Source organism: Chlamydotis macqueenii, chromosome 2 (assembly GCF_036417535.1).
Source record: "Chlamydotis macqueenii isolate bChlMac1 chromosome 2, bChlMac1.mat, whole genome shotgun sequence".
Lineage (NCBI taxonomy): Eukaryota > Metazoa > Chordata > Aves > Otidiformes > Otididae > Chlamydotis > Chlamydotis macqueenii.
Genome location: NC_141557.1, coordinates 61,416,875 through 61,431,112, shown reverse-complemented (window position 1 = coordinate 61,431,112; position 14,238 = coordinate 61,416,875). Strand labels below are relative to the sequence as shown.

The window sequence follows — 14,238 nt, the reverse complement described above, 5'->3', positions numbered from 1 at the left end:
AACCTCCGCTTATATACTGAGCACGACGTCTATGGTATGGAGTGCTTCCTTTGGCCAGTTTGGGTCAACTGTACTGGCAATACTCCTAGCAGTTTCTTGTACGTGCACATTGGTAGTATCTCTCTATCAGTCAGGATTCTGATGAGTACAGATGCCATTCATCAGTGTAGTAGAGATCTATACTTTTAAGTACTTTTGGAAATCTCTGTTTGCAGAAAAGATATTTTCATTCATCTACATGACATGTTAAGGGAGGGAGAACTTCCGCTAGCAAAATTTTTCTTTCTTTCATCTGTTTTACTTGTCTAAAACATTCCTACACCCTTCCTTGATTCTTCCCAGTTAATGCTAACTATTCAAACATGAAAATTCTTAAAATCTCTTCTTAGTGTTTACTATGAACTATAGCAAAGCTTAAAAGTTGGATTTGAGTAGTAATTAATTAAATATCTTAGCCAGCAATAGGATCATTTGAGAGTTCAAAGAGAGCCATTTAACTTCCACATTTATCAGAAAAATATGCTTTTAAATTTACTTAAAAGACATCTCAGAATCTTGAAGTAGTTGAAGTCCAAGCTTTGTACTGACACATAAATGCACTATGAAAAGGAAAAGTCTCTAAGAAATGTAAATTGTTGAGAATTTAAAAAAAACAAAACTCCAGCAAACATCTGAATATTGTAAAGCTGTTGTGTCCAATCCAAAGTCGAATTTAAAAGATGCACCTGATGCTCTAGTTTGCATCCGCTCTCGTGAGACCCTGCCTGGCCTACTGCATCCAGCCCTGGAGCCCCCAACATAAGAAGGACATGGATCAGGCCCCCTTTAGGTACTGGAAGACTGCTATTACGTCTCCCCAGAGCTTTCTCTTCTCCAGGCTGAACAGCCCCAACTCTCTCAGCCTCTCCTCATAGGAGAGGTGCTCCAGCCCTCTGACCATCTTCGTGGCCCTACTCTGGATTCACTCCGACAGGTCCATGTTAGTTACATGTTAGTGTAATTTGTTTAATTAGCATAAAGAGTTTGTGGAGCCATAAAGGTGCATTCAAAACAGAGTAAAAAGAGAGAACTGTGTTTGATTTTGAGCTGTAAATCATACAATCACAAAATCATAGAATAGTTAGAGGCCCCTAACATAAGAAGGACATGGATCAGGCTCCCTTTGGTACTGGAAGGCCACCACTGTAGGGTCTCCCCCAAGCCCCCTCTTCTCTAGGTTGAATAGCCCCAACTCTCTCAGCCTGTCCTTATAGGAGAGGTGCTCCAGTCCTCTGATCATCTTTGTGGCCCTCCTCCAGACCCACTCCAACTGGTCCATGTCCCCCTTATGTTGGGGGCTCCAGAACTGGATGCAGTACTTCAGGTGGGGTCTCATGAGAGTGGAGTAGAGGGCCAGAATGACCTCCCTCAACCTGCTGGCCATGCTCCTTGTGATGCAGCCCAGGATGTGGTTGGCTTTCTGGGCTGCAAGAGCATATTGCCAACTCATGTTGAGCTTCTCATCAACCAGCACACCCAAGTCCTTCTCCTCAGGGCTGCTGCCAATCCATTCTCCATCCAGCTTGTATTTCTGCTTAGGATTGCCACACAGCTTGCGGTCGTCAGCGAACTTGGACCTTGCACTTGGCCTGGTTGCACATCAGGAGGTTTGCATGGGCCCACCTCTGCAGCCTGTCAAGGTCTCTCTGCATGGTATCCCTTCCCTCCAGTGTGTTGATGGCAACACATAGTTTGGTGTCATCAGTGAACTTGGTGAGGGTGCACTCTATCCCACTGTCCATGTTGCCGACAAAGATATTGAACAGGGCCGGGCCCAAAACGGACCCCTGAGGAATGCCACTCGTGACCAGTCTCCACTTGGATACGGAGCCGTTGACCACCCCTCTCGGAGTGCGACCATCCAGCCAACTCCTTATGCACCAGGTGGTCCATCCGTCAAACCCATGTCTCTCCAGTTTAGAAACAAGGATGTTGTGCGGGACAGTGTCAAATGCCTTGCACAAATCCAGGTAGATGATATCCGTTGCTTGTCCCTTGTCCACCGATGCTGTTATCCCATCACAGAAGGCCACCAAATTTGTCAGGCATGATCTGCCCTTGGTGAAGCCATGTTGGCTGTCACCAGTTGCCTGCTTGCTCTCCATGTGCCTTAGCATGGTTTCCAGGAGAATCTGGTCCATGACCTTGACAGGCACAGAGGTGAGGCTGACCGGCCTGTAGTTGCCCGGGTCTTCCTTCCTTAACCCCCTTTCTTAAAAATTGGGATTATGTTATCCCTCTTCCAGTCATCAGGGACCGCACTAGACCGCCACGACTTCTCAAATAAAAAGGCCAGCGGTTTGGCAACTTCCCCCGCCAGTTCCCTCAGGACCTGTGGATGCATCTCATCAGTCCCGTGGACTTGTGCACCTTCATGTTCCTCAGATGGTCCCAAACATGCTCTTGTGCTACACTGGGCAGTTCTTCTTTCTCCCAGTCCCTGCTTTTGCCTTCTGCAACTTGGGTGACGTGACTGGATGAGCCCTTATTGGTGAAGAGAGAGGCAAAAAAGTCATTCAGCACCTCAGCCTTCTCCGTGTCCCGGGTATCCAGGTCACCCGTTTCCTTCCAGAGAGGGTCTACATTCTCCCTGGACTTCCTTTTGTCCCTGACATACCCACAGAAGCTTTTCTTGTTACCCTTGACATCCCTGGCCAAATTCAATTCCATCAGGGCTTTAGCCTGCCTTACCTGATCCCTGACCCCTCGGACAACCTCTCTGTAATCTTCCTAGGCTACCTGTTTTTGCTTCTGCCCTCTGTAGGCTTCCTTCTTTATTTTCAGTTGGTCCAGGAACTCCTTGTTCGTCCACGCGGACCTCCTGGCATTTTTACCCAACTTGCTCTTCCTTGGGGTGCATCGCTCCTGAGCTTGGAGGAGGTGATCCTTGAATATCAACCAACTTTCCTGGGCCCCTCTTCCCTCCAGGGCTGTATCCCGTGGCACTTTACCCATCGGATCCCTGAAGAGGCCAAAGTCTGCCCTCCTGAAGTCCAGGGCAGAGAGCTTGCTGCACGCTCTCCTCCCTTCCCTGAGGATCCTGAACTCCACCACCTCATGGTCACTGCAGCCAAGGCTGCCTTTGAGTTCCACGACCCCCACCAGCCCCTCCCCTGTTGGTGAAAACAAGGTCCAGCATAGCACCCCTCCTCATTGGCTCCTCTGTCACTTGCAGGAGGAAGTTGTCATCCACGCATTCCAGGAACCTCTTGGATTGCCTGTTCCCTGCTGTGTTGTCCCTCCAACAGATGTCGGGGTGGTTGAAATCCCCCATGAGACCAGGGCTTGTGATGTGAGGCTGCTCCTATCTGCCTGTAGAGGGCCTCATCTGCTCAGTCCTCCTGGCCAGGTAGCCTGTAGCAAACCCCCACTGTAGTGTCCCCTGTCCCTGCCCTCCCTCTAATCCTGACCCATAAGCTTTCTGTCAGCTCCTCCATCCCCAGGCGGAGCTCCATGCTCTCCAGCTGGTTGCTGACATAGAGGGTGACACCCCCTTCTCATCTCCCCTGCCTGTCCTTCCTAAAGAGCTTATATCCCTCCATCCCAGTGCTCTAGTCATACGAGTCATCCCACCACATTTCCATGATGCCAACAAGATGCATGCGTGCACACATCTCTAACTCTTCCTGTTTGTTCCCCATGCTACGTGTATTGGCATAGAGGCACTTAAGCTGGGCCCCTGATGAAGTCGGCTTGCTGGCTGGAGCAATAGGAATTCCTTTGGCCTGCATTTTAGGTTCTCTTGTTACTTACCAAGTTGCTCCCAGGGCCCTGTAGTCCTTCTTGATGCTCCTCAGGCTGCTCCCGGCTGTGTCACTAGTGCCGAAGTGAAACACCGACAGCGGAAAATAGTCTGTGGTCTGTATGAGGTTTGGTACTCTCTTAGAAACATCCCTGCTGTGAGTCCCTGGCAGACAGCACACCTCTCTAAAGAGTGCATCAGGTCAGCAAATGGGTGCCTCCATACCTTTCAGAAGAGAGTCCCCTACTAGCGACTGTCGTAGTTCAGCCCTGATCAGGACCAGACTACGCAGTCTCTCTCTCACTGCCCCCACCCTCCAAGAGAACAGGGGGAGATAATTTAAGAAAAACGGCTCGAGGTTCGAGATAAGGACAGGGAGAAAATCCTTAAAGTTACCGTTACGGGCAAAACAGACTTGACTTGGGGAAAACTATTCATTTATTACTAAAAACAGCAGGAGAATGAGACAGGGAACAAGATAACCTCCCTCCACCCCTCCCTCTTCCCAAGCTTAACATTGTCTCTACTGCCTTCCCCCCACCCTGAGTGGCACAGGGGGGAAGAGGGAATGGGGGTCGCGGTCAGTTCATCATGTGATGTTTTACGCCGCTGCTTCATCATCGGGGGAAGAACTCCTCACATTCCTCCCCTGCTCCATCGTGGGGTCCCACCCATATGCCACAGTCCTTCCTGAAACTGCTCCGGTGTGGGTCATCTCTTCCGCGGAGTGCAGTCTCTCCAGAACAGCTGTCCCAGGGGGCCCTCCACGGGCCACAGCCGCCTTCAGGCATCCGCCTCCCCCGATGTGGGGTCTTTCACAGGCTCCAGGTGGATCTCTGCTCCTCTGTGGACCTCCATGGGCTGCAGGGGGACAACCTGCTTCACCATGGTCGTCACCACAGGCTGCAGGGGAATCTTGGCCAGGAGCCGCATTACTCCTCCCCCTCCTTCTGAACTGACCTTGGCGTCTGCAGCCGTTTCTCTCACAAGAAAAGTTCTTCACAACAGGCTGGCAGACACCTCTCAGAATCTCTTCACATCATCCCTCTCATCTCCTCTCCACTTCTTGTAGCCAGGCCAGGCTGAGTTGGGCCCAGTCGGCCGCCTGGCGAGAGGCCAGAGGGTGAGGCCTGCAAGGCCCATGAGGCCTGTGCTTCCCCATTTGTGCCTCTGTCCCCGCTCAGCTTCCTCACATCTTCTCTTCTTCTCTTTTTTTCCTGTTTTTCCCCTTCTTAAATACGTTATCACAGAGGCGTTATCACGGAACGTTCTGCTACCAATTGGCTCAGCCTTGGCCAGCAGCAGATCTGCCCTAGGCCCGGCCAAGTCCACTGAACAAAGGGGAGCAACTTGTAGCAGTTTCCTACAGAAGCTACCACCTTAGGCTCCCCTTCACTAAACATAACCACATGTCGTAGTTCAGCCCTGATCAGGACCAGACTACGCAGTCTCTCTCCCGCTCCCCCCACCCTCCGAGAGAACAGGGGGAGATGATATAAGAAAAACGGCTCAAGGTTTGAGATAAGGACGGGGAGAAATCCTTAAAGTTACCGTCACGGGCAAAACAGACTCGACTTGGGGAAAACTATTCATTTATTTTCTAAAACTAGCAGGAGAATGAGACAGGGAACAAGATAACCTCCCCCCACCCCTCCCTCTTCCCGGGCTTAACATTATCTCTACTACCTTCCCCTCCCGAGCGGCACGGGGGGGAAAAGGGAATGGGGGTCGCGGTCAGTTCATCATGCGTTGTTTTACGCCGCTGTACCATCGTCAGGGGAAGAACTCCTCGCATTCCTCCTCTGCTCCAGCGTGGGGTCCCTCCCACGGGCCACAGTCCTCCGTGAAACTGCTCCGGCGTGGGTCATCTCTTCCACGGGGTGCAGTCCCTTCAGAACAGCTGTCCCAGCGGGCCCTCCATGGGCCACAGCCTCCTTCAGGCCTCCACCTGCTCTGGCGTGGGGTCCTCCACGGGCTGCAGGTGGATCTCTGCCCCTCCGTGGACCTCCATGGGCTGCAGGGGGACAACCCGCTCCACCATGGTCTTCACCACGAGTTGCAGAGGAATCTTGGCCAGGAGCCACATTACTCCTCCCCCTCCTTCTGAACTGACCTTGGCGTCTGCAGCCGTTCCTCACAACAGGCTGGCAGACGCCTCTCAGGATCCTTTTTACATCTTATTCACTTCTCATCTCCTCTCCACTTCTTGCAGCCGAGCCGGGCCGAGTTGGGCCCAGTCGGCTGCCCGGCAGGAGGCCAGAGGGTGAGGCCTGCAAGGCCCATGAGGCTCGCGCCTCCCCCTCTCTGCCCCCCGCTCAGCTGCTTCACATCTTCTCCTCTCTCTTTTTCCTGTTTTCCCCTACTTAAATACGTTATCGCAGAGGCGTTATCACGGGACATTCTGCTACCAATTGGCTCGGCCTTGGCCAGCAGCGGGTCCGCCCTAGGCCCGGCCGAGTCCACTGAACAAAGGGGAGCGACTTCTAGCAGTTTCCTACAGAAGCTACCACCTTAGGCCCCCCCTCACTAACAAAACCAGAACACCACAACAGCAACATACCCACATGGCATGTTATATTTCTGTCAAGAAAACTGTTATAAATAGAAATGTAAAATGAAAGAAGATAATGCCCCTGGTTGATGCTGTATGTGTAGAGGCAATTTAGTTTTGCAGAAACAATACCATTAGTATTAGCAGTACTTCTGTCATGTGGTACGACAGCAATCAAAGTCCTTATATAATGCCTTGTCCTTTTTTCTTCCTTTCCTTCTTACTTATCTCTCCACAGTGCTGCATACCCAAGGTCCCATTGATGGCAGTCTGTATGCGAAAGTGAGAAAGAAGAGTTCTTCAGACAGCAGCATCCCTGGTGTTGCTCAGGGTGTTCCCGTGACTGGCAGTCCTGATCACAGTGATCATACTGATCATACCCTCTCTGTCAGCAGTGATTCAGGACACTCAACAGCTTCCATCAGGACGGACAAGACTGAGGAACGCCTTGTGTCAGGAGTCAAACGTGGTCTGAGCCCACAAGAGAAGGCAGAACTGGACCATCTACTTAGTGGCTTTGGTCTGGAGGATTCTGTCAACACCACCAAAGATATGACTGATGCTCGAAGCAAGTACAGTGGGACTCGCCACATAGTTCCAGCTCAAATTCACGTGAATGGAGGCACCAAGCTGAAGGACAGAGAAACTGATATTCTGGATGATGAAATGCCTAATCATGACCTTCATAGTGTGGACAGCATTGGGACTTTGTCTTCCTCAGAGGGGCAGCACTCCACTCACCTAGGGAACTTCAGTTGCCACAAGAGCAGTCAGAACTCACTTCTTTCAGATGGCTTTGGAAGTAACACTGGGGAAGAGCATCACAATGCTTCTGCCCCAGACCTGGGAATTGTTGTGGATCCCCTCTATGAGAGGTCATTTGGAAGCACTGAGCCAAAGTCAACTCAGCAATTGCAACGAAATCCTTCTGTCTCACCCCAGCCTCAAGCCTATGGCCCAAGTAACTACTCTACTCAGACCTGGGTACGCCAGCAGCAGATGGTCACTGCTCACCAGTATGGTTTTGCCCCAGAGAATGAAATGAGAGTTGGTATTCATAACACTATGGAGAATTCGGGCAATGTCCAGAGCCAGTCCCGAGTCCCAGACACGCCGACACGTGGCTCCAGCAGCAGGGATGCTGTACAGAGGGGGCTAGGAAGTGTGCCAGGTGCTGCTGAAGCTGCAGAATACGCTAGTGTTGAAAGTTTTAAGTCAAGGCCAGTGCCTCAGAGGGACACAAATGGCCTGGATCTAGGACAGAACACAGGGGACTTGCCAGCTTCTCCAACTTTGGATATTGATCAGTCCATTGAACAACTGAACAGGCTGATCTTGGAGTTAGACCCAACATTTGAACCTATCCCAACCCGCATTAATGCTGTCACCAGGGACAGAAATCAAGTAAATGGCTTCACCAGCCTTGATGTAGACGTGGAAGGGCTTGACAGAAGTCCTGGCTTCCATGACAAATTAGAGGTCACAAACAGAAATCCTGCCCCGCATGGTAAGCTGTTGTAATACTTTCTGAATATAATGCTTTTCCGAGCACTTGTCTGTTCTTGATATGGTACAGCAGGACCTCAGGTCACAACTTACAACTTTCAGGATGATTATCAAGGGATTATTTCTGATACCCTCTTTACATAACCACCCAATAAATTATGGAATCAAACTGGCGTAAGAAAAGTGAGTTTTGCAGATACCACCTTAGCTCCCCCCTCACTAAATAAAACCAGAACAATAATGTAATCTTTGCCAGTAAAGCAATTTAAAACATACTCTTTCTGAAACTTTTTTCTGTTTAAAAATTCAGAAGTTACAGTGCTTGCTTGTTATCTCTGGCTCTGATACGATTGCAGAAATCAATTAGTGGAGTTAAATGTGCAACACTTGTTGACTGTATTGCCTAAGTAATGCTACTAGAACTAGCAGCTTTGCAAAAGGATGAGTAGTCTGTCTCTACTTAAGTCCATTGAAACCTCTCATTAATGCTGTAGCTAAAATTTGAGACAAACAAGCTCTTGCTGGTCTTGCTGTCATGTTTGAAAATCATGTGTGGTCTAATTCCTCTGGCAGAACATACGCCCTTTCTTCCCTCCTCTTCTCTCTTCCTCTTCTCCCTCTTTTTACCTCCAGTCTTGTGCAGTTGAAGACTTGATTGTGTCTCCAGGATTTGATTCAGTATCAGCTGACATGCCAGAACACGTCTGTGACCTCACTGGACACAAATGAGCTGCTTCAGCTCAAGCCCAGTTGGATATGCCAAATCATTTGATGATGACTGTGCCTAACTAGTGTGTGGTTCCCATTAATGTGCAGGCCTATGTGATCAGAGGATGGTGATTCTTGTAGACAAGGTGAAATCACAATTTTGTGTTTAGGAGGGTAACTGAGGAATGAAGATGTCCAGCCATCCATGATGAATATATGTGAGCTGCTTCACTGTTTGTTTTTAATACACAGTGTGTGTTTTGTGGCTCTTAAAGGATTAAATTAATTTGTTTGTAAATCTCTCTAATCTTTCCAAATGATTAGCTGATGGACAAATTCAAAATGAGATTTTTCCAGCAGGTACACAGTAAAGCTAGTGAAGGGAGAAAAGGGTCATTTGGAATAAGACAACTTTTACAATTCTTTATTTAAAGATACAAATCTGAAAAAAGACATTTGAATTTTTCTCACAGATTCTGGTCATCTCGCAAAGGAAGTAGGAGTCACTGTCAATTCCCTTCCATTTGTAAAATCAGGTAAAGCAGTGTCATGGTTTAAACCCAGCTGGCAACTAGGCACCACACAGCCGCCCCCTTGGTCCCCCTTGGTGGGATGGGGAGAGAATCGAAAGAGTAAAAATGAGAAAACTCATGGGCTGAGATAAAGACAGTTTAATAGGTAAAGCAAAAGCCATACACTCAAGCAAAGCAGCACAAGGAATTCAATCACTACTTCTCATCGGTAGGCAAGTGTTCAGCCTGCAGGAAAGCAGGGCTCCATAACATATAACAGTTACTTGGGAAGACAAATGCTGTGACTCCAAATGTCAGCTCCCACTTCCTTCTTCTTCCTGCAGCTTTATAAGCCAAGCATGATGCCATATGGTGTGGAATATCCTTTTGGTCAGTTGGGGGCTGTGTCCTCTCCCAACTGCCTGTGCACCCCCAGCCTACTCACTGGTGGCGTGATGTGAGAGGCAGAAAAGACCTTGACTCTGCGTAAGCACTGCTCAGTAGTAACTAAAACATCCATGTGTTATCTGCACTGTTTCCAGCACAAATCCAAAACATAGCCCTATACTTTCTGCTATGAAGAAAATTAACTCTGTCCAAGCCAAAACCAGCACAAGTAGGTAAACTTCCGGCCCTAATAGAGACTTGTGGGAATTCGAGTCTTTGGGGCATGTTCTGGAAGAGGATTTATTTTAATGATAGTGATTAATTTGGAGTTAAATATGAATATACAGACACCATTTAGAATCCTGGGTAATTTGAGGTGGGGCAACAGGACATAGTAGGAATGAGGAAAGAGTTTAGGAGTCAGAAAACTCCTTCACTTTTTGTCATATCATTGCCTTTGGCAAGACATTCCTTTTTCCTTCATCAGTCTGATCAAGGGAGAAGGAGGGTTAATGTTTTTTCCGTTTGTTTTTTTAAACCTGTTTCTCAGAAATATTGAACAGCCTTACAGGATGCTTACATCCAAATATAACTTTATGTATACTGATTCCTAATCCACTTCCAATTCAAGTTCAATAGAAGACCTCTTCAGTGGATTTAATTAAACAAAGTATGTCTGTGAAAGTGAGGTGGTGAGCACAATTTGTATGCTGAAAGTGGTATGTAAGTGCAAATTGCTAGCAACAGCAACTCTCCCAATACCTTCTAACTCTGCTCCAAAGCAACACCCATGTTCCTGTTGAAATCACAGAATCACAGAGTGGTTGAGGTTGGAAAGGATCTCTGGAGATCATCTGATCCAGCCCCTCTGCTCAAGCAGGGCCACCTAGAGCCACTTGCCCAAGACCATGTCCAGATGTCTTTTGACTATGTCTTATCTGCAGCCACCTCTCTAGGCAACCTGTGCGAGTGCTCAGTCACCCTCACAGCAAAATTTGTTTCCTAATATTCAGGGGAAATCTCTTGTGTTTCAGTTTGTGTCCATTATTTCTGGTCCTGTCACTGGGCACCATGGAAGACAGCCTGGCTCTGTCTTCTTTGCACCCTTCGTTCAGGTATTTACATACATTGATGAGATCTCCAACATGCTTTCATTTAATCAAGAACTTATAGGAGGAGAGCCATCCAGTATTTTGCGGACAGATCTGCGCTCTACCGAGTCATGAGTAGTTCTGCATGATGCTTTATTTCAGCATACTAGGCATGCTTTATCTGGCAAAAAGGCTAATTATTTAAAGGACAAACAAGGAGTGAATCAACTGGTATTTGGGTATTTAAAGATTTTCTTAAATTTCTGTTTGGAGGAAGTACTTACTCTATTCACACTTTTACTGTCCTGAAGTCAGATTCTGTTGAAGTTCTCACAAAGCCTTTCATTGACATTAAAGACTTAAGGAAGAAGGTGGCAAGTAAAGGATTATACTTGCATTTTTAGGGCCCAAAATAAATGAATGAACTGTATCTAGTGTTTAAGCACTACAGAGAGTGTAAATGTGTGGAATCCAGGATACAGGATGCAAGACTGGAAGCTTGTGTTGGCCTCTAGTCTTGGCATACATCATTGAGATTTATGGACCTCATTCTAGTCATATTTCTAGTGACTTAGATATTTAGGAAATTTCCTTTAAAGTTTAACCCTTGAAGTGCTTTCTCTTAATTTTACCTTCTATTTCTTAGGACCTTATGCTGCCGGTGTTGTTTATGTTGGTTGTCATCTTCTAGCCTTAGTAGTCTCTTTGAAACAGGTTGCTAGTATAAAACTGTGTTGGATATTCTCAGCTGGAATCTGTTTGTGGTGCTCCTTGTTGAGAGGTTATAGTTCATCAAAGGCAGCAAAACTGAATGGATATTTTTCCTTTCCTCCAGCTCCTAATTTGATGGGATGTGGGGAGGCATTAGTAGTTCACATTCCTTGGAGTGTAAGTTGATTTTCAACAACTGCTACTTCAGAGAATGATAGCTTCTGGTGTAAGAGGCAGAGAGTAGGAATACTAAGGATTTAGATATTTTAACTTAGTCAGGACCTTTAGGCAGCTGAATGCATTTCAGTGTCGTAACAGAGCACAGGCCTACTGGATGTGCTTTATCTTACCTTGGAATAGACTCGTAGAATTGGGATAAGCAGGAGATTCTCCAAGGCAGTTAATTAGCTGTTGAAACTACTGCAGCACAGGAGGTGTTTCTGACAGCACAAAGAAATACTAGCTGCCATGGGAATGAGGAAATAGCTGTGAATAAAGGATAACCAAAACAGCAGTTGTTCACTGATGAGTAATGGTTAGTCTCACACAGTCAGATTTTAGGGTGAGCTCTATACTCTGTAACTTAAACAGTTGTAGACTTAACAAGTGTATCAAGAGAATGAATTGGCCTGTGATGGAGGGAGCTAGCTGATTGGCTCTGAGTGAGACTGAATGAGGTATCCTGAGTGAGCGGGAGCAAACAGTGCTGGAGATGAATGGGATTGACATGATGCATTGTGTATGTGCCTAACTTGAGGGTTGAATTATGTGAGGATGGTGGAGTTATCTGGTTTCCTGCGTAAGCGTGCAGAAAATGTATGCCTAAAGAAGGCATGTGCATGTTTCCAATACCCTGCAAAGCTGGAAGAGTAAGCTTAAGAATGAAATGTGTATGTGACACCTAGGATGTGCATTATGGTGCATTCTGACCTCTCTTTGCTTGACTATTTCTGCACTGATTGACAGATAGGCAGCTACCTTTCCTTTCCAGCTTCTTCCTAGAGGTTTTCATACACATAGGTTAACATGGCACAAACTACGGACTGCCCACCTAACAGAGTTCTAGGTTCTGTCTAAAATGATCTCTTGGGTTATGTGCTCGGTGTTTCTGAGAACACAAAAAAAAAGCAGACAGTGATCTTTGAATTTCTTTTTGCTAGGATTTGTCTTTATGAACCATGAAGAACAGTGACTGATGACCTCCTTTCTCCTTCAGTGCTATGTGTATCACTTAGCAGAAGTGAATTAGTGCACTGTATATTAAGATTTTTCACTTTTATACAGAGTTTCTAGTAGTAAATGAAGCTGCCATTTACTAGTAACATGGTGCTGGAGTAGTTCTTAATTTTAAATAACAGAGAAGTTTGTAGCCTGAGGAAATTTTGATGCCTATGTTAGCTTTTCTCTGCAGCCTTATGTTCCCCCTTCACTTCACTCCATGTATATTCCTTCATGCCTAATAACACATTACCTCAGTCTACTGTTAAAGATCATTTGTTAAACTTATTTCCTCAAACCAGCCATCTTTTATCACAAAGCTTGTACGTACTGGATAGAGAAGGAAAGCTAAAACAATGTTTTGCTTCTATCTAGAGTACTGTAAAAGCAAAAATCTGTTCATAAACGTAGAGAACAGAAAGGTTTTTACCCATTTTCAATAAAACCTACTATTCATTCTTGTCACTCATGTCTCATCCCCGCCTCTCATCTTTTCACTCTTAAAATGTTTACAATTTGCATCTTTAGAAAATGAAGAAGCAGTTGAAGAATTATGTGATCAAAGTAAGGCAAAACACATGAACACATGCATTCAACATTTGGGGACAGTCTGTTTCCATTGCTGTGACCAAGAGATGCATGTCTATCTAAATCAGCCAGCATGAGGAAGAGAGGAGCTCTGTTTTACATAAGGTTGAAATTATATCATTGCTCTCTTCTAATTCTTCTTCTTCTTCATGTATGAGTTACTGTGTTTGAAAATACAATCTTAAAAATATCATTAGGTCACTCAGTATAGTGAAGACAACACAGATATACAGTTCACACAGCTTTACATTTTGTGTTGAATTTCTATAGTTTATCAGCTCAGTAAAGAATTGACCGTAAAAGCCATCTTCCCTCCCTCAAATAAATCCCAACATGCAAAATTAATAAAAACGAGGTGGTCTGATTTTAAGTGTCTGGAACATCTTCAGAGATCTTTTGTCTATTGAAAATAAATCTTTAAAGATGGTCCAAATGACAATACCATAAATCATGCTGCACTGTATCTGCAGGCAAAGGAGAAGGGAAGAAATTCTTTTTGCATACTTTATTAAATAATAATTTCTAAAAGCATTGAATTGTTCCAGATGTTCCCATTCACTCTGTGATATTCGGTGGGAGAGCAAACCCAGTCCATCTGAAAGAGGTTGTAAAGTGACAGGAAAACGAAGCTTGTCCAAATCTTCATGTGCCTTATTTGCATGTACTAACAATACACTACAAAACCTGTTGTAGTTTTGGTACCTGACTTGGAATTAATTTTACAGTGGCTAACAGTAAATTTAAATGGGGTTTTTAGCTAAACTAAAGTTAAAAACTGAGTTCTTAAGATAAAACTGGAGTTTTAACTAAATTAAAATTTTTTAAACTAAATTTAGTTAAATTAATTTTTAAGCCAAAGTTAAAAATGGAATTGTAGTTACATTTAGCAGCACAGTATTTTTAATTCAATATGTCATGTACTTATTCCAAAATTTTTATCAATCCTGTAACTTTCAAGCTGTGGGCCTGAGTGTACCATCATTATAACATCTTTGTGTGGATTTGGAGATACCAGTTTGGATTTTGCAGTAGTCTTACTGCTCATGCTTAGCACAGTGTAAAATGGCTAAGAACCTAAAATGTCCAGACCTGTGAAGCTGCTGTGTCCTACATGGACAGGTTTAATGGCCTGCTTGGATTTGGAATAGAGTTTAGACCTTTTCATTTGGTTGTTCGACTAATGGA

At 45.7% G+C, this 14,238-nt stretch overlaps 1 protein-coding gene across 7 annotated transcripts in view; it reads left to right on the top strand.

The window, feature by feature from the left end:
- Positions 1-14,238, top strand: part of TNS3 (tensin 3) — a 259,528-nt gene that overhangs the window by 170,344 nt on the left and 74,946 nt on the right. For 6 of the 7 annotated variants that reach the window (XM_086743082.1, XM_086743080.1, XM_086743079.1 and 3 more), the window contains one exon: positions 6,571-7,839. The exons of the other annotated variant lie outside the window; for it this stretch is intronic. In XM_086743082.1, the coding sequence (XP_086599208.1) occupies positions 6,571-7,839 (1,269 nt within the window). The remainder of the gene's footprint in view (positions 1-6,570; positions 7,840-14,238) is intronic. 7 annotated transcript variants of the gene reach the window in all.